The 26,221-nt window shown below is 36.5% G+C and overlaps 1 protein-coding gene and 1 long non-coding RNA gene across 6 annotated transcripts in view; one reads left to right on the top strand and one right to left on the bottom strand.

Annotated features, from left to right (window-relative positions):
- LOC139151167 (uncharacterized) overlaps nucleotides 1-8,082 on the bottom strand; it is a 42,062-nt gene extending 33,980 nt beyond the window's left edge. The window contains exons 1-3 of one of the 2 annotated variants that reach the window (XR_011556360.1): nucleotides 7,998-8,082; nucleotides 7,593-7,696; nucleotides 6,765-6,828 (exon numbers count right to left, since the gene is read on the bottom strand). This is a non-coding gene — a long non-coding RNA (uncharacterized lncRNA). The remainder of the gene's footprint in view (nucleotides 1-6,764; nucleotides 6,829-7,592; nucleotides 7,697-7,997) is intronic. The other variant, XR_011556359.1, reaches the window with a different exon arrangement.
- Nucleotides 1-26,221, top strand: part of LOC139151099 (solute carrier family 28 member 3-like) — a 61,590-nt gene that overhangs the window by 3,320 nt on the left and 32,049 nt on the right. The window contains exons 1-4 of one of the 4 annotated variants that reach the window (XM_070723667.1): nucleotides 20,016-20,141; nucleotides 20,664-20,707; nucleotides 25,213-25,380; nucleotides 25,824-26,107. In XM_070723667.1, coding sequence (XP_070579768.1) covers nucleotides 25,237-25,380; nucleotides 25,824-26,107 — 428 coding nt within the window. In that variant the 5' untranslated portion in view covers nucleotides 20,016-20,141; nucleotides 20,664-20,707; nucleotides 25,213-25,236. Of the gene's footprint in view, nucleotides 1-19,956; nucleotides 20,142-20,663; nucleotides 20,708-22,787; nucleotides 22,943-25,212; nucleotides 25,381-25,823; nucleotides 26,108-26,221 lie in introns of those variants that run through there. The other 3 variants (XM_070723650.1, XM_070723659.1, XM_070723641.1) reach the window with 3 other exon arrangements.

Below are 26,221 nucleotides of genomic sequence, written 5' to 3'. Positions count from 1 at the left end.
TGACAAAATAATGATTTGCATTATCTCTGCTATATTTATTCCACTGTGCAAACTATTGAAGTGAATTTATATCTACCATACAGTCTTAAAAGCAAGACACCCACAGCACTGTTTATGAGCAAATACATAAATAGACAAAATAAATAAAACTGGACAAAGCCATATACATGTACTTTATGTTATTTCACAGCTGACACTATCACAGTAATGTCAAATCATAAAAATACTGGCTGCAGAATAATAAAAAAAAGGGTAAAAGTTCTGATCTGCTTACAATAATCTAGTCAATGGGCTTTCACGGATTTCAGACATATTTCATCTTCAAAGAGTCCTAAAAAGAGATGATGCACAAAATTCAGGATCATTTTATGCATGTTCATGTAAGACTGCATTAATATCATCATCAATAAAGTCACGTCTGCATGGCATCAGGGTTGATGTGTTATTGCTACACTGCTAAAATTAGAATAACACTGGAATATGCTCATAGTTGTTTACACGTACATCTTAACTAAAAATTTGCCCCATTAATATGCCTGTGCCATAGATGACTATGTTAATTCTTGTGAGTAATATTTCAGTGAAATTCTTATCTCGACCCCACTGAGCTATCAATGTGATTGTATGAATAATATTAATATTTTACCATGATTTTTATTTTTAAAATCACTATATTAAAAAAAATTGAAGATAAATGTGCTGAATAAGCTTTAAATTCAAGTTAAGATCCATGAAAAATATTGTAGTTTGAGTTTTGATATTTGAAAGATAAGCATCTATATTCAGACCATTGCTTGGCATTGAACTCTTGAGACTATTTCATCAAGTTAAACTTACGGTAAATAGTATGATTGGAAAATTAATTGAAGATTGAGCATTCTTTAACAATTGATTTATGATGAACTTTGATCCACTGGGAGAAGAGACCTAATATTTAATGATGTATGTAGCCTGAACATGAATTTTGATATTCTGCCATGTTTGATGGTTTCATTAAAATTCACAGGAAGAGAACTGGACAACAAATATAAGCAACTCTTTCCAGTCTAAGTAAGAATTTATTGTTCAATTAGTGGCTAAACCAAATAACTTTGCAGATATTCAAACAAATGGACACTGTCTTTGTAGATTTAGCTATTTAGCCTGTAAACATCGTCAGCAAAAAAACCCCCATGGTTTGTAATTGGTCAGAAAATTCTATGAATTTATATAAGCAACTGTGTAGCTATTACTACAGTATGACTCAAAACAACTTTCTGTAGGATCCTCCAACTTTGTAGAGTACAGTCATTCGGAAATGCCACGTAAAATGTTTACCTTGCAAAAATTACTGCCACACATGGCACTGTGATTACTATCAATCATTGACCAATGACATCCAATAATAGATGGACTGGTACTGCATCTACACATAGGTCAGACAGAGACCTGTAGGTCATTTTATTTCTGAAAATAGTGTGCACATTGTTTGTAAATGAAGTATGTAATGAGTACTCTACTTAGCATATGGACGAAATGTCAAAAATTGTCTGTAGTCTCCATGGGATTGTAACAGATGCAATTTTCACTGTGTATTATAGGGTTAATGACCCTTAGTAGCATCCATACCACATAATTGTTCAACATGGTTGCATCAAATGTACAGATGTGACACAGACCATGGGGGTAACAGAGACCAATTCTGTTTCCTTTATTCAATTTATACACGTGTACAGTTGTATATGATTTAAAGGATTTTTACAAAAAATAATTTCTACTTGGAACAAAAATTAATGTTTTTCTTTTTAAGGCAAAATTATTCCTGAATTACCACTAGGGTTGAAATAAGCAGTGTTTCATCTAGGCTGCACGATTCCCCCTCTTTGGTGTGCGCGCCGCCAATAGAAGGGGCAACCCATTGTGAATAGCTGCTATCATGGGTGTCACACTTCCATGCATTTGACCTGTTATCGGCACCTGTTAATACGGTAGTGTGTACTGGCAACAGGCATTGTATAGTGTAGCAAGAACATTTACATGGAAGGGCTAATTTAGTTCGATTTTGATACTTTTTGAACTGCTTCGATAAAATGCTATTTACCTTGTTCAGATTGACCACTTTGTGTCGGTGTAGGACCGATACTGGGCCGGGGCCGACGTAAAATAACCAATGTGGACACGCTGCATCGGCCTTGGGCCGACATAGTTTGTTTCCGGTGAGAGGAGGGGTTCAGGGCCGACGCAAATTGCCTGTGTGGTATGTTATGTCGGCCCTGGTCCCAGTTGACGCCCTCACATGTTCATTTTGAGTAACGCATTGGCGCGTAGAAATGGCGGTTCTTGCACGGAGGAGACGTAAAATGCCTGTGTGGTATGTTATGTCGGCCCTGGTCCCAGTTGACGCCCTCACATGTTCATTTTGAGTAACGCATTGGCGCGTAGAAATGGCGGTTCTTGCACGGAGGAGACGTAAAATGACGAGTGGTAGTCATATTTGCCCTTCTTGTGCATAAAAACCGCCGGAAAATCATGAACAGTAGAAACAGCGCGCCAGTAGTCAAATCTGCCATCTTGAACCTTGACAGGTCAGAGGTCACAAAGGACAGCAAATTTACGTCGGCCCAAATTCTGGTACCGGTAAGTGCGGACATGGACCAAATCTGTTCCCAAACGGAGGATTATTTTGCGTAGGCCCAAATTTCAGTTGGGTTGCCAATGTGAACAAGGCTATTGAAACAACATCAAGCGTAAATTTCTGTATGCTGATTTTGCATATGAAAGCCTATCAGCCAGTTGAGAGTTAGGGGAGAACCATTTGATTTCTTGGTGGGGGGGGGTATGGAGGAAGTGGGTATGGGAGCAAATTTTTTTTCCCTGTCAGAGTGACAGCAATTTTTTTTTCTACAGTCAGACCTGCATCAATTTTTTTTTCTAAATGGAGTAGCAGTGGAAATTTTTTTTTGTTGGTCATCAAGTTTGTAATGCGTTATATATAAGGGAGTCATCATTATTTACCGCCTGAAACTCCGAAATTTTGAGTGCCCCCCCCTCGCCAACCATGATGAATTTGAATAACCTCCCTCTCTAACTCTGAAATTCTGACTGATCGCCCCACTTAGAAAAGTTAAATATCAATACATGTAATTGTAAAATTTACAAAATACAGCTACAGTAAAGACCTTTCAAATCCTGATGTACCCTGCTAGACTATCATCAGTTATCTCATGATGGTTCAAAAAAGTGAACCCATCAAAATGAAATTGCAAGTCACAATAAAATAAAGATATAAAAGCTCACGTAGTATCTAACCACATAGTATATTGTTTAATTTGGATGGGTATTATGACAGGGTTTTCACAAGGATATTTGACCGGGCAGAATTTGAAAGTACAGGGGGAGAACATGAGAGAGGTTAGGGGGAAAGTGTCGCAGGGGCTTTCCCCTATCTTGCATGGAAATTTTAAGATATCGATGTGTGCAATGGTGCAGTCTGGTGCAATCTGAGAGGAGTTTTTTAATTTTTTTACTAAGTGAAACTGTTAGAATACCCCAAGGGGGAGAGCTGGAGAGGGGGGGTTCCCCCTCTCATACATGTATTGAAAATTTTGAGAAATTGATATGTTTATTGGTGCAATCTGAGAGGAGATTCAGTTTATTTTGAGAAATGGATGTGTGCAATGGTGCTATCTGAGATGTTTCAATTTATTTCGCACTAAAAAATTGAGTAACCCCGCCCCCCCCTCTTGTTCTCCCACATTTTGAAGTTTTCAATTTTTTTAGTGACCCCCTCCCCCCTCACATTCCTCCGAATACATGGGGAGACACCGGTGAATCGATAGTGCTTTGACTCTGGTCATGTGATCTCAGTCCTTGGTAAACCGGTTTGTTGATTGAGTGATTCGTCGTAACGGTGTTTAAGAACCAAAAATGGGGTTCCTTCATCAGTTGCTCTTTTGTTTTGTATCCCTTCCGCTTGGTTGTGTGATTATTAAGTCGTCTTCGTCCTCAAAGAGGAGAAGCCAGATTAGTTATTGAGAGAGTTCGCCACTATTAACGGACTCTATAGTGAGCGACCCGGTCTGTGGTGTCATCCGATGTAAGTTCTCAGGGAAGATGTTATCTGTTGTGGTCAGAGAAACATGGCTCACACATTGTATTTCATTATATTTTTGTGTCTCAATTTTTCATAGTCAACTTGTACGTCTTTCTAACATATATTGAGAGAATAATATTTTGGTTTTAACACTAAATTTTCACAATTTACAGAAGTCAAATAGTCCACTTTAGATATTGCCTATGCCATTGAGATATTGCTACAGAAATCCTGAAATATGATTTCTCAGGTCAGAAAAGGGAAAGAAAACATTGAGTGTACTGAGGTGTAAAGTAGACCTATGTAGTGCATGCTTATATCGTAAGTGGTGGGGGAAAAAAACATAAGAATTGCTTGTGGTAAAAACATTTGCGCCGCCTATGGCGGTGCGCCGGCAAAGAATACATGAGAATAAGGTTTCCAAATTTTGCTAATTTCTGATGCATTGTGACAATTTTTTTTTTTTTCGCTTCTGTCTATTATGACAATTATTTTTTCTCAGGCCATGACAGGATCAATTTTTTTTCCTTCTATCTCACCTGGTGACAATTTTTTTTTTCTCAAAATCCTCCATACCCCTCAGATATCAAATGGTTCTCCCCTTACGTTCACAAAAGTTCATTGCCCTAGCTAGCCCGATAAGGTTTCTGTGTCACATCGTCTCTGTACGATTGAGAAAAGGAGACAAACTGAAGTTTGTGTGCATCATTTGAATGTCCATAGCACTCTGAATATACTTCTGATAGCAAAATTGACACGAAAAATTGGACTTTACTGTCACAGAAACATGTTTCATGCAATGAAAGTCACAAGCATTGAAGCAAGCTGTGGTGTCAGTATGGGCCCGGTTTTTGAATTTAGTGAACAGACACTGACTCATTTTTCGGGCAAAATAAACCCTAAAATTAACTGTCGGTGACAACCAACCATTCCGTTTGTTATTTTCCCAATTCTAAAATGACTGACAAAAAGCAACTGGGGCGAATCTGACATCGAGAAAAACTCCACATTCAATTCAAAACAGACTAGGATCTGACCCTCTAAGTTTTTCGTTTTAGCTCTACTGAGTCTGCGCACAAAACTACAAGACCAGTAAGGTCACTAGAAAAATACAGCTCACTGGTTTGCATTTGGCAATGTTGATCCAAACTTACAGTAGTGAGGGATGATATACGCACAGTAAAAACCTGACAAACAAGCACATTATTTTTTTCAGAAGCTACAAAACATTCTTTTATAACTACAATAGAGTTTTTTCTTGCTTTGTGTAGTGCAGACAGTTCAGTGACAAATAAAAAAAATCCCTTGAAGGTACAGTGGGAAGGGCTGGCAGTTGTTAATTTTTATGTTTAATGTACATTAAGCCCTAAGAAAGCAAACTTACAGAATATGTACAAACACACATATAGAATATTTGAGCATGAGGGAATATGCTACATTTTTTAGGGATATTAATGCTTATGAATATTAATGAGCTGTCCGCCACTCTTGGAAGCCCTATACATTCACAACAAGTGATACCCAAATTTGTTTGCTTTTGAAAAAATCTTATGGAGGATGGTGTTTGGAGCCAGCAGCTTGGATTGTGTAAGCAAGTGATTTATGGCTTGTAGTATTTATATCACAAGTGCCATCACTGCAACATTAAAACTTACATATAAGATGTCATTTAATGTTTCAGTTAAATCCCTCCAAAATTTTAAAATACCCCTCAAAAATTCCAGTAGAGGGGACCAATCCCCCCCTGGTATAGTATCCGAGATGAAACACTGAATTAGGTACGTTGCTATGCAAAAACAGATTACTTTTTGTATTTATGCTGACTGATTTATGCCGGGCTTCAGTAATCTTGCTGCTTTGGGATTTGTCAGTGAAAGTCTATTTTGACGCTATTTTTATACAGTTGAAAGCACTTCTGCTATACACTGTGGGATGTACATATACAGTGGAGTCTCATGGTGAACCAGGTGTGCATACTTGTAACAATAACCTAGAATATGTGAATGAGCTTCAGCAACAGTTTACAAAGGTGAAACAAGACAAGTGTTTTACATGCTATGTCTGTTGTTGGCAACTGTTTATCTTTTGGACATGACAAGTGAATTGAGTTAACCAATGTAAATCATCAGGCGTCACATAAAGTTTGATGATAGGAAGTGTGTGTAAAAAAATTGATTTAGATAAACACTATTTTTGAAGGAAATGAAAGTGAATGGTGGAAGGAAACTGTGCATTGTATTCCAATGAGACTTTACACTGTAGATTTACCCAGGGTTTGCACAAAAATTTAATTTGCACATACCTGGTGCACGCAGCATCCTCGCAGCTGAAACCTGTAGCTCCATGTGTTCATCTTTCATTCAGTGTTAGTCTGAAGTGTTTTGTTGCAAATTCCATTGTAGTGTACCTCTATTCTTTGCTGCATTTAGAGCTTCTAAGATTTAAGCCTTTATACTGCCAGACAGTATCATTTCTTCATGTGCATGGTCAGTAATATGTGGTATTCAGCCAAATCCATACTTATTTCTCTACTTGGCAAGGTATGTATTTGTAGGCATTGTTACAAAAATCATATTTACAGTGTCTAGGTATTCACTTCAAGTTTTATATTTTTGTTAAAATACAACATAAGAGATCTCTTATGCCTCACTGGTTGCAATAAACTTGACCTGATGGTGACATATGAACTTACCAAGATAAGGCTTACTCTTGTTTTCCAATATACATGCGTAGGGTTCATGACATACATGTGCCAGCTGTAATAGCATTAGAGTCTTGCAATTATTGTCTTGTTAGGGCACTGGAGAGGACAGTCTTACTTGTACAATAAATTAATTGTCTTGGAATTGTAAAATGAACTACCGGTACCCCTTTGCATGAGCTAGGCAATGACGTCATCTGTGTTGTTACATGCCCTAAATAAGTGCCTGGTTAATGTTATTTCATGGAAAGTGCTGCAGTGCTGACTTAAAATCAAGGAAAACAATGAGAGTAGATTCACAAGTTGGCAAATTTTTGCTGAGGCATGTCATGCTGCCCTCAAACAGATGGAAACAGACTGACTACAGATACCAACTGTTGTTATGTCGCCCTCAAACATTACAGATAGCACAAATAGATTACCATTATGACTGATAGAGGGCAGTATAGCAACGGCAATTTATTGTACAGTGCAGTTACAGTTTTCTGCATGTTACCGGTATCATTTAAAAAATACTAATTTGCATACAATACAGCCAGGCTTCCATGGCCCCAAAGGCAAGTGGGAGTGATTGTCCAAAAAGACAGTGTAGGCTGTCAAGTTACAAGACTACAATTATTGCGGATTCTGACTAATGGCGTAATAATTCAGTAAGAGAAATATATTAGACTTGGGTCATTGACTTTACATATCGTACTGTTTGCTTAATGGAGCAGTGGCAATATTTATTCAGCAATATGCTGTTCTCACACCATGTTCCTGATGAAAATTAGATGTAATATTTGTCAACTGCCTATACATCAATGTCTAGTTAATTACCTTCAGGATAACAGGGTATTTACAGTCCTTGAGAATCCTTGAATGTTGCTGCCTCCTTGAGTCTGTCAAAATTCCAAGAAAATGAAGTTGAGTCCTGGAAAGACCTAAAATTTGACAAGAATCCATAATTCTCAAAAATTCACAAAATGATTGGTCATGATACATGTACAGTATAGATAAAATTACATATGGTAAAAATTGGTTACAGACAATGAATTTTTACGTTAAAGTCCGTGGAAATTGCAGAAAAAGTCCTTGAGTTTTGACTTGAAGTGGATGGACTAGTGTTTCCTTTTGACTCTTTAAGTGCACAAATTATGCATTTCAAACAAGTCTACCCCCTTACAAAGTCACCCAAAGAGACGGCATATCAAACCAAAATGTATAAAGACAAGCTGAACTTACCAAGTGTTTGTCCATGTACAGTATGTGATAGTGACCTAAGGCTACCTAAGTAACCTGTGGATTTGCTCTTGTTTCTGATGATATCACTCCCTCTGAAAACATCACCTGATAGTCTGATTTGTGATACATGACATGGTGTTACGCACACAAAAGAACAGCACATAACATGAATATATCTTGTAGTAAAGTGTCTTTGGACATTAGTGCAATTCATGTTCATATATTGACACTAGTCAAATCGGAAGTAGAACTTCAAACCATTATGTAATCATTTAGGTAAATTTACCCCTTTAAATTTCATGTCTGTGCAGTAACTTTGATTAATGGGGATAAATTGCCATTCTCTTGAATATGCAGAGAAAACATTGAACTCTGAACCCATGTACATATGTGTAAATAGCAAAAGTCGAATCAAAACTCTCGCTTCAAATCCTTCACCTTGACTTGGAAACATTCATGTAACTAAATTTTGATCATGCTTCAATTTTGACAATTCAATGGAAAAGAATTTTTTCGTTGGATACAAATATAAGTTTTCTAAAAGTGTCCTTTTGTCAAATTTAATAACTTAAATTACCATACACATTTCTTTTGAGTAATAATGATCTACTCTTTTTGGATGCTTGAAAACTATTAGGCTATTTTCTTTCACTTTTGGTTGAGTTTCATTACATGTGTACATTCAAATACAACTTTGATTCAAAAAAAAAATATTTTGATTGATTTGCTCCATTCAGCTTATTATCCCTGCACAGAAGGGTTGTGTGTTGTTACCAGCTTTTTTCAATGCAAGGAAACAAACCGTCCATGGTCCATATCCAATTGCAATGTGGGACTTGTTTTTCACAATGGTGGCAGATGCAAACGGTCACACGGGCCATGACTGTAAAAATAGACGTCCATGCACAAACACAGAAAAGTGGGCTTTGCCTAAGTTTGCAAGTGCAGCTGAGATTATGGTGTGCCTAGACTAGGTAAATGCTTGAAAACTAAAATCGATGCAACTTTTGGATTGAAAATTGGCTGTTTTCAGCAGGACACATTTCGTCCACAAAATGTGGAGTCAGCAGTTGAGCCTATGGCACAGTCAGAAGACCCATGGCTGGAGGTGGAACTAGTAACACAGCCCTGCCATGCAGAGCTATCAACTAGTATATTTAAGCAATAAAGCACACCCATTGATGATATACCATGAGATTTTGACCAGTTCACGACATATATGCACGAGCGATAGCGAGTGCTTATATGAAGTGAACTGGTCAAAATCAACTGGTATACCGTCGCTGGGTGTGATTTATTGCTGTTATAAACAGTATATTGAAATTCTGGTGTGGAACGTCAAAAACTGAGTTTTACTCAAGCTGAGACCTCGTGCTTATGCCAGCCATGGTATCGCGAATATACCATGGTTCTTTACACGTCTCGACCAATCAGATCGCTGTTTTTGCGCCATCAATATACTGGTATGATATAATATGTAAATAATGTATTCACTACATGAATATAGCATGACATCTACTGTGTGTAATTCTATGTAATATAGCGTTTGTCCACTTTTGTGGGAAACACCAATTTCACAGTACAGTTTTCAAACTTCAACATACCGTAGTTGTTAAAGTGTATAATAAAATGTTGGTGCTTTGATGACAATAATTTATCAGCCCCTATAGATAAGCTGTTTCCCTGCTGCTGTTTGGCAAATGGCCACAACTCTATGGACCATAAAACATGTATTTAAGCCATAAGTTATGATATATATTAGCCAAAAAAAAAATAAATTGTGCTGTTCCGATAACATGGTTTTCAAAACAAGGGTAGGTAGGTCGGCAGGAATTTTTTTCCCAAAATATTTTTATTACACTCCCATATATGCATATGTATATATGCAAATGGGAGGTATTCGTATAAGGTGGCAAAATGGCGTCTGTGTATATGTATGTAAGTATGTATGTATGTCTGTTAGTCCGTCCACATCAAAAACTCCTAAACCGTAGCACTTACTGTCTTAGTATTTGGTGTACAGGTGCACCTAGGGCTGGAGATGTGAATTTGTTCAAATGAACATGTCAGTGCCAAAAATATGCAAATGAGGGGGAAAAAAGGAAAAATCCTGCAAATGGCTAAAACTCAGTGAGCATTGGTCATTTGGTTGAAACTTGGTATGCAGATTTCTTTAGGTATTCTAAATTATGTGTGCAAAAATTGGGATGAAATTTGCATGTTTGTATTTTTAGGGTATTTTTTCCGTTTTTAGTCAAAAAATCTTGTTCTCTGAAATCGCTCGTCTGATTGCTATGAAACTTAATATTCATGTTCCTCAGAATGTCCTCAGTCATGCTTGTACAAATTGTATTGACATTGTCATATTTGTAATTTTGGGGCAATTTTCCAAATTTTTGATAAAAAATTTTTTAATCCAAAAACTGCTGATTTGATAGCTTTGATACATTTATTTGGTATACAGGTATCTAAGATTAATCTCAATATAATGTATAACTGGCAATTTTTTTATTTTGGGGGCAATTTTTGCCTTTTTTGGTCAAAAAATTTTTCTCCTAAAACTTCTGATCTGGTAGCTTTGATATCTAGTGTACAGGTTCCTAGGGTTTATGTTAATTAGATATATTTAAAATTAGGATGAAATCTGCAATTTTGTATTTTGGGGGCAATTTTTCTCACTTTTGGTCAAAAAATTTGTTTCTCAAAATTTACCAGTCTGATTGCTTTGATATTTAGTAAACCGGTCCTTAGGGTTTTTGTTAATAAGATATATTGGAATTAAGTTGAAATCCGGAATTTTGATTTTTGGGGCAACTTTGCGAAACTTTCAGTTTTACTGGGATATCTTTCATTTTGTATTTTTAGCGACGAAGTTACGTAACTGAGGTAGCTTATAGAGTTGGGAGAGGCAAAGTTGACGTCATTTCCGTCAACAACTTCCGTAAAACTATTTTGTCACACCACGTGATCACCACTTCTGTAAAACTATTTTGTCACACCACGTGATCAGTGTTATCTAACGACTATAGCATACCATTCACGCTGCACACTCACTATCAGCGAAAATAGTATCGTGTTGGATTGACATACAATTGAACTTAGAGCGTACGTGTGAGTGTATTGGCTTACATGAAAATGCGATAGACAATGATGCATTTACGTTAGAACGTCCATGCTCGATCAAATTGTTTTTGTTCTGTCAGTGCAAATTACGAGATTGGTGGATGTGGATGGACATCTTGCGTGCGTTTGGTCTTTGTCTGACATGCATGTTGTTTCGATCTCTTTTTTTACTGTGCAGGGGAGAATGAATTATGTTCCTCATGGGTTTCAAATATGTAAAAGAAATACTAAGTTTTGAGTAGATTTACGATTTCGTTTGCAAAATTACAAGCGAAAATTTCAGCTTCCCATTTTATCGGCGCAACCGTGCAAGAAACCTCAGTCTCCTACTACCTCCGAGGCTCCATGATCACATGTTGTACCACACAAACATGAAAGCCTCTGAAACACTCAGTGTGTAAGCGTGCGGAAATTTTCGTAGTGTTTTTTCTCATTTAATTTGGCAAATTATCAGCAAAAACCTCAATAATTCAAGGTAACCCTTTCTTCTCAATCGCTTCCTTGAGTTTCAAAGTCATACCAACGAAAATGAGTGAAAAATTTCGATGCAAAAATCATACGTCGGCGAGAGTAGAGACTGAGAGTATTCTTACAGAAATAGCCCATGATTCGAGCTTGGTTTTCGTGTCTTTCGTTTGAATTTTGGCCAAATAGTCGCTTTTTAGCGGATTTTGAAATTTTTAAAGCATCTAAAAACATTAAAATGACTTTTCATTAACAAACGAAATAAAAAACTGAGAAATTCAATTATTTATCTACAAAATAAAAATATTTTTGGCAAGTGAATCATGCAGCTAAAAAGTGAATAATCAATGTTTTGGACGAGTACGTAGTGTGAGCGATTTTCGTGGGGATTCCCCGACCGTTCGTTCTTGGCTGTGGCGCTCGAATACGCAGTCAGTTTCTGTGAAACGGGATGAAATTTTCTTTCAGGCGAGGCGTTTCAAGTTACTCTTGAGAAGAGTTACTTATTTATCAGTTGTTGTTTTACTGTTTCATGACACATGTTTTTGATTCAATCACTTGTTGATTGACCTGAAAAACAACGATATCTAGTACTCTTTTTCAACAGACTTTTTATAGTAAGTAGCCGCGGTAACAGCTGTCAAAATACTATCGTTTTCAAAGTACATTTTGAGTGAACTTTGTAAATGAACATTCTGAACCATCGTGTAATGTTATGCTTGGAATTTTGTTGCTTTGAGGTTTATTCGTGGTTTTTTATAATTATTGTTTAAGTTAGTCATATTTTGTGTTTCTTTCCATCATCAAACATTGACAAGTAAGCTTGTAAAAGTAGCCTTAAATTGCTTTAATTAGAATTATGTGTTACTTTCTGGTTTTGTAATATGTAAATAAATAAATAAATAAGTTGATTTCTTTTGATCCTTTCCACTTATTGGTATTTTTTACTGGTTTAAAGTTACTCAGGGCCTGAAAAATTTAATTTTTATCCACTTGTCCCCGGACAAGTAGCCTCTATTTTTCTACTTGTCCGTAGCAGAAACTCACTTGCCCTGAAAATTTTCAAAAAAAAAAGATTTCTGCTCTTACCAAGATTGTGGGACCTCGAATGGTTTGTGACAAATTGGTGGTATCTACAGTTTATAATTGTAAAAAAGTACATTACTGTAATGAAAATTATTTAATATGCTTTCGTCGTTTATGGGAATTCTTTCCATTTACCGCATTAAGATGTGTTTAACAGAAATAAATAAGGCTTACTAGTAAGATGTTTCATCACACTTATGACTACAAAAGTAGAAGTGATTGAAGACAATAGTCTAATAATGCAGACATTTAACATGGTTTTTTCACTAGTGCTGTAAAGTTCACTTCTTTTTTATAATTGCCCAATTGATTGATACTTTTTCATTGAAATTGCAAAAAGAAAATAGGTTGAAAACGCTAAATATCTGAGAGGAACTCCTTTCTCTTCATAATAGCAATAGCAACTTGCCATACCACGGCTTTGACAAGCTAGGTGGCTTTTGTTAAGGTCCGCTACAATCAAGATAGGGGGTCTTGACCATATAAGGAATTCAGCATGGTGACCTACACAAGCTTGCTGCGTACGATGGAAGAGTGGCATGAGACTACCAACGTAAAGTTGGCGTCATCCTCATCCTCATCCTCAGCCTCAGGGGTCACGCGAAAATGAGGATGAGGATGACGCTACAGCGTCAGCTTCACCGGCGTCAGATCCGATTATTCCCGAATGCGTCTGATGGAATGATAAGTGTAAAAACGACATTAAAAATGTGCTCCAAGTTTCATATCACTGTAAATGTTAATCAAAACACAGTGGGGTATGTATTTCATAATATTTAGTAACCTCTCCTCTTAAAATCCGTTTCTCACGATGTAGTTATAACGCAACATTTTTAGCCCCTATTTCCTTAAAGTTCAAAGGTTGTATGCTTAATACGTTGACTTTTCAGGCCTCAAGTCATAGTTATACCAGTTAATTGTTTTATAGTTCCTCTGAATAATTAGGGCTTTCATATCGCCTCTCATGGTGGCGATTTTTACACATTTCGGACCACGTATACTTTTTTTGCACCAATTTTTGGAAAATCCTAACGCAAGAGTTGAGAGGATACCAACAAACACATCCACGGATCCATGGACTGAAAATTACGAACATTTCCAAAAAACTAGTCTGTATGAGATATTCTAAAAATAAAATATTACCTGCGAACCAGTTTTATGTTTCAAAAGAAAGTTGAGAAAGGATGGAGTTGTTATTTTTATAAGTTTTGGGTGAATTTTATCATTTATCCGTCATCGGGTAGCGCAACTTCGGCAATCTTCGGATACGACGCTGAAGCTGACGCTGAGCAGCGTCATTTTCAGCGTCAGCTAGAAAGGTCACCTGAGGCTGAGGATGAGGATGACGCCAACTTTTCGTTGGTCATGAGACTCCTTCTGGAGAAATTTCTGACTGCAAAATACTACTTTGAAAGACAGGGATATAGTGCTTAATCAAAATTTTGGAGTTACTGATATTTTTAGGTAAAGTTGTGAGCTTCCATCACACCACATAGTGCTGTTTGATGTCCCGTGCAGTGTGGCTAGAAATTTCATTCTCCGTACACACTGTGTACTATAATATAGCTAGCAGGTTAGTTGGGTAGAGTAACCGTGGTTGTCAATAAAGTTTGCTTCAATGTTTCACTGTCCAAATTGTTTGGTGAAAAGTTAGTTGTTCTATTTAAAATGATCTAGGCTTCCGCTTCTAACATCATTGTCTGGTTATTATATCGTTACATTTTACATGTAAAATGAGTGGAGAAGTACGTGGCCCTGCATTTGCCAAGGGTCCAGTGACTAGTGGACGCACATCGACTTGCTTACCATAAATCGCAAACTGTAACAGAGTAACTGATTTTTCTTTAGTTTTTCGGTTGAGACGAAAAAAATAAGCCCCGATTTGAGTGCGTCCGAGTGACCCATGTCTGGTACTTTTGGGGGACATTGTTTCTAATTTGCGTCAAAAGACGAAAGAACGCACTCTTGGCAAAACACTGAGTTGACTCTGAACTTTCTGCCCGCGGGCAAGTGAGGGCTAGTTTTGCGCTAGTCCGTATAAGAAATCAGTCTGTCCCGGGCATCGGGCAAGCGTAATTTTCAGGCCCTGGTTACTAATATCCTTAACCCTTAGTCTCTACAATCTTAGAAAAAAAATGAAACGATTGATTTAATTTAATAAAAAGAAACTTATTGTGACACAGTTCAGTCATTTTCATAACTCTGGTTCAAAATTCAGTGTGCTATACTCATATCTTGGCAGTGCTGAACTCTAAGTTCTGTCATAGTATCTGCAATTGGAGAATTACTTCACATAGAATAATTTGTAAATATAAATCAGTGCTGTTGAAGATTATTTAATTGTCAGGGTGTTGCCAAATCTTGTGTGTATATAAGTATGTCCGGTTCTGAGATGAGCTGTATTGGCATCGAAAGGATTTGTTAATAACTGACAATTAATTAATACAATCAATTTTGAAATTTACTCAAAACTTTTGAGACTGAATTTGTAAATTTACTAAGAATTTTCGGAAGCTAGAGGGGAAACAGACATAACAGTGTGATGGGCAGACAAGAAAGTCCATGGAAATCAAGCAGGTTGTTCTTACATGAACATTGCTGTTTGGTGTGTTGATTTGTAACACGTACACTATGCTAACATGTTTCAACACCCAAGGAAACATTTACAACTTTATAGTCAATGCGACAAATTAATAAAATTATTTTAATTTTGTATCAGAATATCACAAAACAATGTTGTCATCATCGCAGTCCAGCTGTTATGAGTAAAGCATGTGTACTTGACTGGACCGATCAAGTTTCTGCAAAAAATCATTTCACTGTCAATGACAAGCTAAAGTGACGTCTTTAATTAATGTGTCCATTCAATATCCAAAGAAAATCAAGGCTATCAATGACACGAAGAAAGTTTGTCAGTCCCCACGGACGAAGTCTGGGGGGACTTATTGATTGGGTCATGTCCGTCTGTCCGTGCGTGCGTGCGTACGTCCGTCCGTCCGTTCACGCAGACATGCCCTGGTCAATTTCTTTCAAACTTTGCACAAGGATAGTACCCTACCCCATACAGATGCACGTCGATTTGTTTCACAATGCGATCAAATTTGGCCGTGTTAGACTTGGAGGACTTTTTAGTTTACATCTCCATAGATTCCCATGTATAAGGCAGTTCTCCATAGACTCCCATGTATAAGGCAGTCCTCCATAGACCCCCATTTAAAGGCAGTTCTCCATAGACTCCCATGTATAAGTCAGTTCTCCGTAGACGCCCATGTATAAGGCCAAGAAAAATAAAAATTTAGTTTCTCATCGTATTCTAGTGCAAAAAGGATGCAGTGACACAGTTTTTAGTCCCCACGGATGAAGTCCAGGGGGATTATAGATTGGGTCATGGTGTCCGGGTCATTGTGTCCGTTCGTCCATCCGTTCACCCATCCTTTCACACAGATATCTCAGACATTTTGACAAAATGTCACGTGACCTTGGTGACCGTTGACCTGAAATATACGTATTTGTCCATAACTCAGTAACCACAAGTGCTACACCCTTCATATATGGTATGATGGGATGACGCCACATATGCATATATCTAATTTTGAGCGAGCCAATAGAGGTAGAGGTCTGATTTTTTGGTATATAGGGATATATTAGCAATACATTTTTTTTTTCAAAATGTCACGTGACCTCAATGACCTTTGACCTTGATTATATATATGCATGTCTCAGTAACCACAAGTTCTATACCCGTCAATTTGATAGGATATTAGACCTTAAGATGTCACATCTTGTACCTCATTTATTATGCGCATATGTATTTCTTGGCTGGCCAATACAGCTACAGGTCTGATCTTTTTTCCCAATTTAGAACCATAACTTAGACATGCCTCATGTGTTTCAAATTGGAAACAATGACGTAGACCTATGTGCCCATAGATCTCAACATATCAATCCAGTGATACTTCTTAATGACCACATTTCCCTGCCCCATCAAGACTAATACTCCTATTACTATGTCATTGTCAATGACCTGTTTAGATGAATTATATTTTCGTTTGAAACTACAGTTCTTTGATGCAGTGTGGTCGTCTGGCAATCCATCATCACGGCAGATGTAGTGCATGCAATACACAGTACACACTGTCCAATCATGCGTGCATGTTTTCCTGTTATAATTCAATTGGGTCAGAATTTTGTAGCAAGGAACATACAAAATCTTGCAGATAAATCAATTTGGATGATCTATGTACATCTATGCAAATTCCGAGTTTGGTGGACATGTGAAAATTATGTTTTTTGCCTTCATGTACAAGATGGCACCAAGCTGGACGCTCACTGTTAAAAAAACAATAGGTTTTATTACAGTTTCACATTTCAACCCTTTCTTTGCATCTTTCTCAGCAACATTCCCCAAACCTCTCTCCTTGCATCCCTACCGCTAAATGCACTGAGGAGCACAGTGTCATCATTGACGCTATTTTATAAAGATTTTTTTTGGTTATGTTATACCTACTGGAACTAAGAGTATATAATGTGGTGATTTAGTAAGCATTTGATATGGTAAACTGTATTTGGTGTTGAAATGCGGTAAAATAATCCTGGCAGATTTTGAAAAAATTCCAAACAAATGCCAATAAAAAATTCAGCCAGAGAAGGTTTGACAAAAAGAAAAGGTGGGAGAGTGGGGAAAAAAGAATGTACAATGGATCGGATAAAAAAGATAATGTACCTCATCGATCTTCCAGACACCATCCCTTATCAAATGGTCCACCCTGATGTATTTTTGTGCACAATTAACCATGCAGTGTATTTAAGTTTAAGATGTCAAGTTTAGGTAAGGATTTGAAAGGAATAGTCAAGTTCACCACAGTTTTAACTTTATCTCTTGTGTCATCATCCTTGTGTAATTGGTTAAGTTTGTAAGTTGTTCCAGATGTGGATGTACCAGCTGTTCTGGAAGAAAACAATGTTTACTTTTTCCTGTAGGGTTTCCGAGTTGATGATTGTATGTTGAAATTTCTCCATATGGGCGTGTGTAAACATTGGTTGCATGTTATGTATTTCAGTCTATGTCAAATATTGTAAATGAAAAATCAAGAACAGTTTATTGTGTGCTTGTAAAAGATAACACATTTGTCAATACATAAACTGCCTTGCAGATTGATTGTCTTAAAGATTATCACAGAAGTAGAAAAGGAAACGAAACTAATCAAATTGCTGTAACATATTCACTCTCAGTGCCTGTATAGGCCTGTACTTAACTATTTTATCATTACATTCAGCTGTTTGTTATATCTTTATCACTCTCCATGGGCCAAGGCACACTTGGGGTCAATGTCATCACTCTGTGCCAGTCTGTGTATGTCAGTCTGTCTGTATATGTATGTCCATGTTTCATACAATTGTTGACTTGTTTTGATAACTACATGGGAGCGAACAGTGATGTTGTCACTATTTTTTTTAAATATGCATTTTATAGGGGTTCAGGGCGGTCAAACGCTGGCCACAACATTTCCAGGAAAATGTATCATACATAGAAAAGTAAAAAAAAACATAAAAAACATCCTCGTTCAAGCAAAAATCAAATGCCAACTAACAGACGGGTGATTCTACGGTTTGTTTTCTTTCTTTTTTTTACTTCCATGTTTACGTAGCTCTAAAAAGTTTAGGGTCGGCAGGTTAAAAAAATAGAGTAGATCAGGTTATCGGAACAGCATGATTTTGTTTGTTCGGCCTTATGATTGCTCCAATGTAACTGTAGTAATTTACTTCAAAGGAATGTAGTTGATGCCATACGGGATAACAAAAATGAATTATTTAGCAGAATAAATGCTTAAACTTGTTAAATGTTGTTGTGTTAACCTTTTCACTTTACGTTATTATTCAATCCATGCATGGTTGTTGATAATCAATGTACCCCTGTTTACATTGGATTTTGGAGTAGACGGCTTAAAGCAATGCTGTAGATAAGAGAGTCCCTGTCTCCCAGTTTTAAATTCAAACGTGTAATAAAAGTAGACTTTGTACCTCAGGCAAGGAGAGAAATAAAGATAAGTCAGGTATTGATTCTTCTTAAGTTGAAACTTGTGGACTTGCTTAGTTTAGTTTGTGAAGAATTTTAACCTCAAGTTTTCATTGACAAAGTCAAAGTGTCCTGTCTTCAAATTGACATTGAATTAAAAAATGTTTTTGTGATGACTAGAATAAATCAAATGGGCAGCTCACTTGAAACCTTTGACTGGCTCCCCCTGCAGCCAAACGGATAACAGCATGATAAAAACACAACTTTTATGAACCTGTTAACATGTGAAATATCATGGCAGTAATATTCTCATTTCACAGTTTGGAGAACGTTGAGCGTATTAGAATTATCTCAAAAAACCATTGATATATTTGATAAAATTTTCCATTGGACAAGTGGACCATGTAAATGGTTTAAATGCCTAGCGCCTGAGTGAAAATTGAGTATTAGAACTGAACTTTGAGGACTCTTAGCTGTATTGCAATGCCAGTTCTGTGTACTCTTTCCATGTAATACATTTCATTCTTATAAAGTGCTAGATTTACTATTCAGTGAAAATATGAAATTTTGATGAAGTTGGTGATGGTGAAAAAGCAGGCCAGTTTCCAGTTTATTTCAAATTTGAAGTGTCATAAATGTCTAGTTATGCACCCACAATTAATGTATTTTTGACAATATTCCAAAACAACTTGTATAACCTTTTACAGTTGTGAAAACAAATTTTCTGTCGATCAAGTAGTTCAGGTCAAAGTTTGCTCTAGATGGTCGATGAAGCTTACAATGTAGCATGTACACTAAGTGTTTATACAGCGGATTTCCACAAGTCAGTCAGTCCATTCGCTCACTGAAACAGAGTAAAGTTTTACTTCTTAATTATGCATAATTTGATGCATCAGACAGCTATTTTGAAATTATTTTTGAAACTCTTAGCCACATTGCATCTTTAAACAAGACTTAAATCCAATAATCTTAGAAATGTCTTACTGTCACTTAAAGGAGCATTTGCTTTGTTTACCCAGTAGTAATTTCAACAGTATAATAAATTTAGCCTTAATTAGTGCATAGAATTATGGTTCAGGGTAACCTTCTGTTAAGCAATCATTAATCTTTGTCACAGAAAACTAAAATGTGGTGTACCCATTGGTCAGAAAGTATAATATGGAGGGTCAAAGGTCAAAAATACAGAATAGAATGAAAGGTACTATGCAAATGATACTCTACATTTCCATGTCAATGAGCTGTGCAAAAACAGGCCATATAGCTGTGGTGGTATTTCATTGTATTGAGTACCTGTTGGAGGTCAGTAGAGAGTTGTTTGCTTGGCAGCAGCCATGGCTTTCTATCAGGATCATGAAGTTGAGCAAATACAAGCTCGTCCATATCATCCAAGTATTCAGTCTGGTTCGTCCAATCCTGCATATTCTGATGATCAGGATGTTATTGAAGTTCCATCTGTAAGTTTGATCGAGTTTTCACACAACTTTAGAATTGTATGCAACTTGTTTTTATGGGCAAAAGTAGTCCTAGATTGTGGTCCAAATAACTATTAACTGTGCAAAACCATGCAAAACATATTAACACTCAACTTGACATCCTTCCTGCTTAAAGTTATTCTGTTTGTAGGTATAAAGTTAAAAATGAAAACTTGATGGCAAGGTGCAAATGTTTTTGCATTTTTAGGTGTGTCAAGCCACAGAGAATGCTAAAACAAAGGCTTTGGCCTTTTTTCATGAAAAATTTGGTCTGTTTGCAGTTAAAGTTAGCAGGTCAGCCATTGTAAAATGACCTGATTCAGTGCACTTCATCATGGAGCTAGAAACTAGCTCCAAGGTTTCATGGTTTGATGCCCTGACTCTCTTAAGGCATGTAACAAAATCCACAAGATGAGTTGAACTGTAGATTTCAATGTATGGAGTTGAAGTGCAGTTTGAAATCAACTGAGCAATTTTTAACTTGCTTAAAAATTTACATTCCAGGTTAGACACTGAACTGGTGTCTCAACATAGGTAAACAGAATAAGGTATGGCATTCTGTGTGTGCTGGATTTGCATGAGAAAGTCAACCATTGTTTGTGAAAAATAGAAATGCACAGAAAGAAAGTGTCTCATTAACACAACAATGAACAACACAGACTGTTGTCAACTGCACAATACCGCACAGTAAAACTACCGTAATGACCATACATACTGAAAAAGGACCTTGTATGCGAAGTACGCTTGAAATCAACCATTCAAAGCTATGTGCACTGAATTTGCTGAAAAGCAGACATCATTATCATCTTATGAGTAGTACAGTTCCCATGGCTGTACAGTGAACAAGATCAGCCTTCAAGCAACTTTCTACATCTTGGAAGCCAAAGATTGAGGCTAAATCTGTGCAGTAGATGCCCAAAAGGCTTGATTTAACCACAGATCCATTTTTATCGAGGGTCTATGAACAAATTTAGTCAAATCTCAGTTTTTGAAATCATCATTGTGTGTGTCGCCATGGAGGTAGCAGAGACCACGGTGTCACTAACTAATGTTATTAATCTAGCGGAGAATGGTCAGTTTGTAAGTACACGCCTCTATGTAGGATGTACAATAAATGTGCATGAAGCATTTGATATGAATTACTCACAAAGAAGTTGTTTGTCCTTTAAGCCTTTTCCTGCCAAGTCCATATTTCACCATCAGGTTAAAATGGTTGAAATTAATGAAACACAACATATTCCATATGGTGTATTTTAACATAATACTGTACATTTGAAAGCTGTTGAAAACATAAAGACTGTAAACTTGACTTGTTTTTACTAAAGATGCTATGACATACCAAGCCAAGCGGGTGAAAATACGTCATGTTTTGGCTCAATGCCGCTTTTTACTGACTTGGCTGATGGGGAAGTAATAGTCTAAATACTGTCTGGCAGGAAAAGGGTTAAGTAAAATCATTGTGTTTTGAAAGAGCAATACCAGGATGAAGCTAGCAGTGAAGCAATGTAGTTTAGTAGTTCTTTATTAACCCTTTGAACACTGTAATTTTCCCCCACCAAAATTTGAGTGCCACATTTTCCCAATTTTTACGAAGTTTTCTATTAATTTTGGACGAAATGGACATAAAATTTCATTGGCTACAGTTTTTTATCAACATTTTGGTAAAAACCTGAAAAAAATTGACGGGGGGGGGGGGGGGGGGGTACATTTTATGAAGACAACAAACATTGACTTTGGTGCTGAAAGGGTTAATACAGTGGCATGTGTACAAGTAGTTCAATTAGTAACATATTAAATTTTTTCAGCAAAACTGCAACAAATCATTGATGTTTATGAAAAGTTTATTGGAAATTATTTTTGCTTAGGGCATGTGTTGACTGAACAATTTTTGTAAAATTGTATTATGCCCTCTAGTGTTGAAGGCATTGTATTCTCCATAGACAGAGGGTTGAAATTATTACGTACCCATTCTACTGCTGTGGTCAGTTAATTAGATCGGGTACAGCTGTACAGGGGCCACTGATAATGTACATGTAAAATCAGATGACTTTCTTGAAAATCTTGAAGCTGAAAGGGAGAAAACTTGACATAATGATGGCATAAAATATGTGTACTGTCTAATTCAGTCATTGATTAATGAAAGGAAATCTTTAACCAAGCCTAACTGTTTGCAATGCATAGCCGTTGGTAGAATATGATAGCAAATAGATTAGATGTAATTTTTGAGGTCTGTAACTTTTCAGTAGTCATGTAGAAATGGAACATAAGAACATTGGTAATGGTATTGAACACCACAAGACAACATATTTGATGGCAGTCAGAAGGAAAACACCGTGTGCAAAATAAGATTTTATGAAACACTATTATGAGCTTTAGAAGGAAACAAACTACTAAATTATTCACACGATGCAATTTACAGTTGGCACACAGTGCTGTAATATTGAACCTACATGTACAAGTAAATGGCTCTGTGTTTTAATGTTGTCGTCTCTGGACCGACTACTATTTAAATGAGTAAAACAGAAAAATACAACCAATCAATATGCAGATAAAAAATGTTTTCTGCAAGCTTAGGTAGTCTTTACATTATCAGGTAACCTAGGGGGCTTTTAATGCTTGTGCCAGCAATTAGCATACTGAAAACCATGTGCTTTCTCCATTTCAATGTGGATTCCTTTAACGATGTGTACCGGTACAACATCTCATGATATTTGAATGGAAATTTATAATAGGAAATCATGATGAATGGTAAAGCATATCATCAAGTTAATCTGGCTGACATGGTGAGCAACATTTGTTAGTAGTTTTTTTATGCTTCCTCACAAAGCAGACCAGTACGGTGTATATGTCTGTATGTTGTGTTGATATTAATTTTACCATTGTACTGGTAAATATACTTGAAGGTGGTCACACATTGAAGATATTACAGAATATCTATTTCATTTCAGTGAAGATTAAATTTCAGTCAAGTGTGTTATGATGGCCAGCTGCTCAAGACTTACTTCATCAGAGATCATCAACTATTCCATTATATTACCGCTGTTGTTACACATAGAGCTACAATTGTATTTTTCATAAATTAATGTTACTGTGTGGCCCGGGTATGTGGCGTGGTTTTAGACTGTAGTAGAAGTTAGCACAATCACTTGACCTACTTCAATGAAAGTGAGTTCATGTCACACACACAGGAAATAAATCATTCAATGCTGTATTAATGAGAGACAGCATACCATCGGTCACTAGGTAATCTCAGAGAGCAGTGAACTGTTGACATATGGGTTTGCATAGTGTAAGGCTTCATTGAATTGAAAACCAGCTTTAAGCTATGAATGAACTGTTGTTTGTCATGTGACTAACGCTCAATCGTTATCTTAGCAATTATATCATGGGACCCCCCAAAATGGTACCAGGGTTTCAGAAGCATTTTCTTGCATTCCAAAATCTTAACAAAATAATCAAGTATGCATATAACATGTGCAGTGAAGTGATACTTGGCTATTACTACAGCGCTACCTTTATCGAGGGATTGGTCACTTTCATTGTTGATTACAGATCAAACAAATGATATATTTACAATATTAGTCATGAAGGAGTTAAAATGGATTTGAAAAAGTTAAAATAATGTTTTTGAAGAGTCAGTCATCAATGTGTCATTACTTGCTTTTCAGTTCCATTTTATGTCATTTTATGGGACATTGGAACTAGCAGTTATGCAATATTTTGTATCATAAAGCTTGGTGAGGACAAGCTTTCAAACTATCTAGTGTGCATCTGTGTCGCTTTGTTTCTTTTATGATAACCAGTTGGTAGGGACTGCATAACCACTAAACTGTCCAGCAAGTAGAAATTTCACAAATGGTATAGGTAGATTGAAAGTGTGGTCAATTTATTGACGTTTTTATAATAAAAGATTTTCAATATTACTGTAAGATGTAGAATGTATTGAAAACCTTGCTTTCAACTATAGCATTGTGAAACCATGCCTAGATTCAGATAACTCACACTGCCTGTAAGATTCAAATATAACTGGAAAGGTATCCAGCAACAATTTGACTTCTATCTGAGGTCTCTTTTTAGCTCATATTTGGTTTTATATATAAATACCAAAAAGAGCTTATATGATGAGTCTGAGTGGCGTCTGTGTCTGTATATTTGTGGGTATGTGCGGATGTATGTCCGTCACACACAAAGGCTCCCATACCGCCAAAGCTACCGTCTCAGTATTTGGTGTACAGGTAGATGTAGGGGTTGAGATATGAATTTGTTCAAATGAAGACATCAGTGTCAAAAATGTGCAAATGAGGTAAGAAAAAGGGAAATTCTGCAAATGTAGGAGTGGTGACATGCCAGCATGCTACTCCACTGAGCTTGAGTCATTTCCTGTCATTGTTTATGAACTTTTACATATTAACAGACCTGCTCAAACTAAGGGACGGACCATTAGATCTTGGGAGGGGGTGGTCACAATGAAATTGTGAACTTTTTTTACAATTGTAAATTTCTAAATAAAATTTTTTCCAAATGAGAAAAGCTGTGCTAATTTTTTTTTCTGAGTAAATTTTCAGATTTATAATTTATTTTAGTTCGATGCTGTCTGAGGATACAATGTACATCCATATCGCTAGCGCAAATAAGATTGCGTGCTGTAACTACAACATACAAATGGCCCAGTGATTTATATTGCTGATAGATTTCGCGAAATGATGCAGATCATCTTTTGACAAGCTTAGAAGCTGTTTGCAAAAAATGTGGTGAAATTTCAATATTATTTGTGTTTTTAGGACAATTTTTGCCCTTTTTTGATCAAAACATCTATTTCTCTGCAGCAGCGTGTCCAACTTTTGTCAACTTGTTTTTCTGGTTTAAATATTTCTTGTTGTTTTTCTGGTTGTACTGTGCAGAATCCATTGTCATAACATTGAATGTAGAATTTTCCTGCACTGAACAGATAGAAACAACATTTATTGTTGATCTTTGGTACCCATACTGGTATGTACCAATTCTGATCAAATGTGAGCGACACTGTATAATTGCGGTATTTTTTTTTACTCAGAATGAAGAGTATGATGGCATTCCAATGACTAACATGCATCCTGGTTCCCCTAAAAAATCGACAGGAAGTCAAGCTGATTTTCCACCTAATTCAGATTATCCATACAAGACTGATTCACCACCAGCCATTGAAAATGGTGAAGAACCTAAAGACAATGTTGTAACAAAGGTTTGTAATCTTAATGACAGTGTAAACGCATCTACTTTTATCTCAGTAGTGATAGTCATAGATGGCCAATTTACGGCATGCAAGGCAGTGTTAACTTTCATACATGTATGTTTCCAGCAGTGCATCAAGTACGCCACACAAAACCCAAACTCATAGTCTAGCTCATTTAGTGATTTACCACTATGCCGTTGGTCTATCTCTGTGAAAGTCTAACTTCCAGACTGCAATATCACTAACATGCAAATACTTAGATATGAATATTTTCCACACAAGTTACGTATTTAATACCACACAACTTAGTCTGGATAATTAGCACACTTTTGATAAATTTATAGGAAACGGTGTAAATTGTAGGTATCATAAATACTTTACAGTTTCCCAAATGTTTACCATTTGGTTACATGTTCCATAATGTGACTTTCTAATTTTTCATTTTTTTTCAGTGTATGCGAGATATTGGTCAAGCTTTGGATTCATATTACATGGAACATAGAAAAGTGATCCATTATATCATCTATGGAATATTAATTGCCCTTTATTTTGCATACTTGATATATGCCTGCTATTATAATTTCAAGAAAGCCTTGGCATTGGTTGTGATGACAGCATTGGTATTGCTCTATATACTGTATGTGCTGTTACGGGATAACTTTGGTGAGCAAGTGTATGATGAATGCATAGCACCTATGGTTAAACTGCTAGATAAATACTGGTACATTATTAAATGGTAAGTTGCGTGTAGGTGTTAAATCATGGTTTTATTGGGATCATAATAACAATCTCTACCAACAGGAAATGTTTGTATCTATAAGAGCCAGAACTTTTCATATTAAGGTAGCTA

Source organism: Ptychodera flava, chromosome 2 (assembly GCF_041260155.1).
Source record: "Ptychodera flava strain L36383 chromosome 2, AS_Pfla_20210202, whole genome shotgun sequence".
NCBI classification, from domain to species: domain Eukaryota; kingdom Metazoa; phylum Hemichordata; class Enteropneusta; family Ptychoderidae; genus Ptychodera; species Ptychodera flava.
Note: the sequence above shows the minus strand (reverse complement) of the source record. Positions and strands in the feature narration are given on the sequence as shown.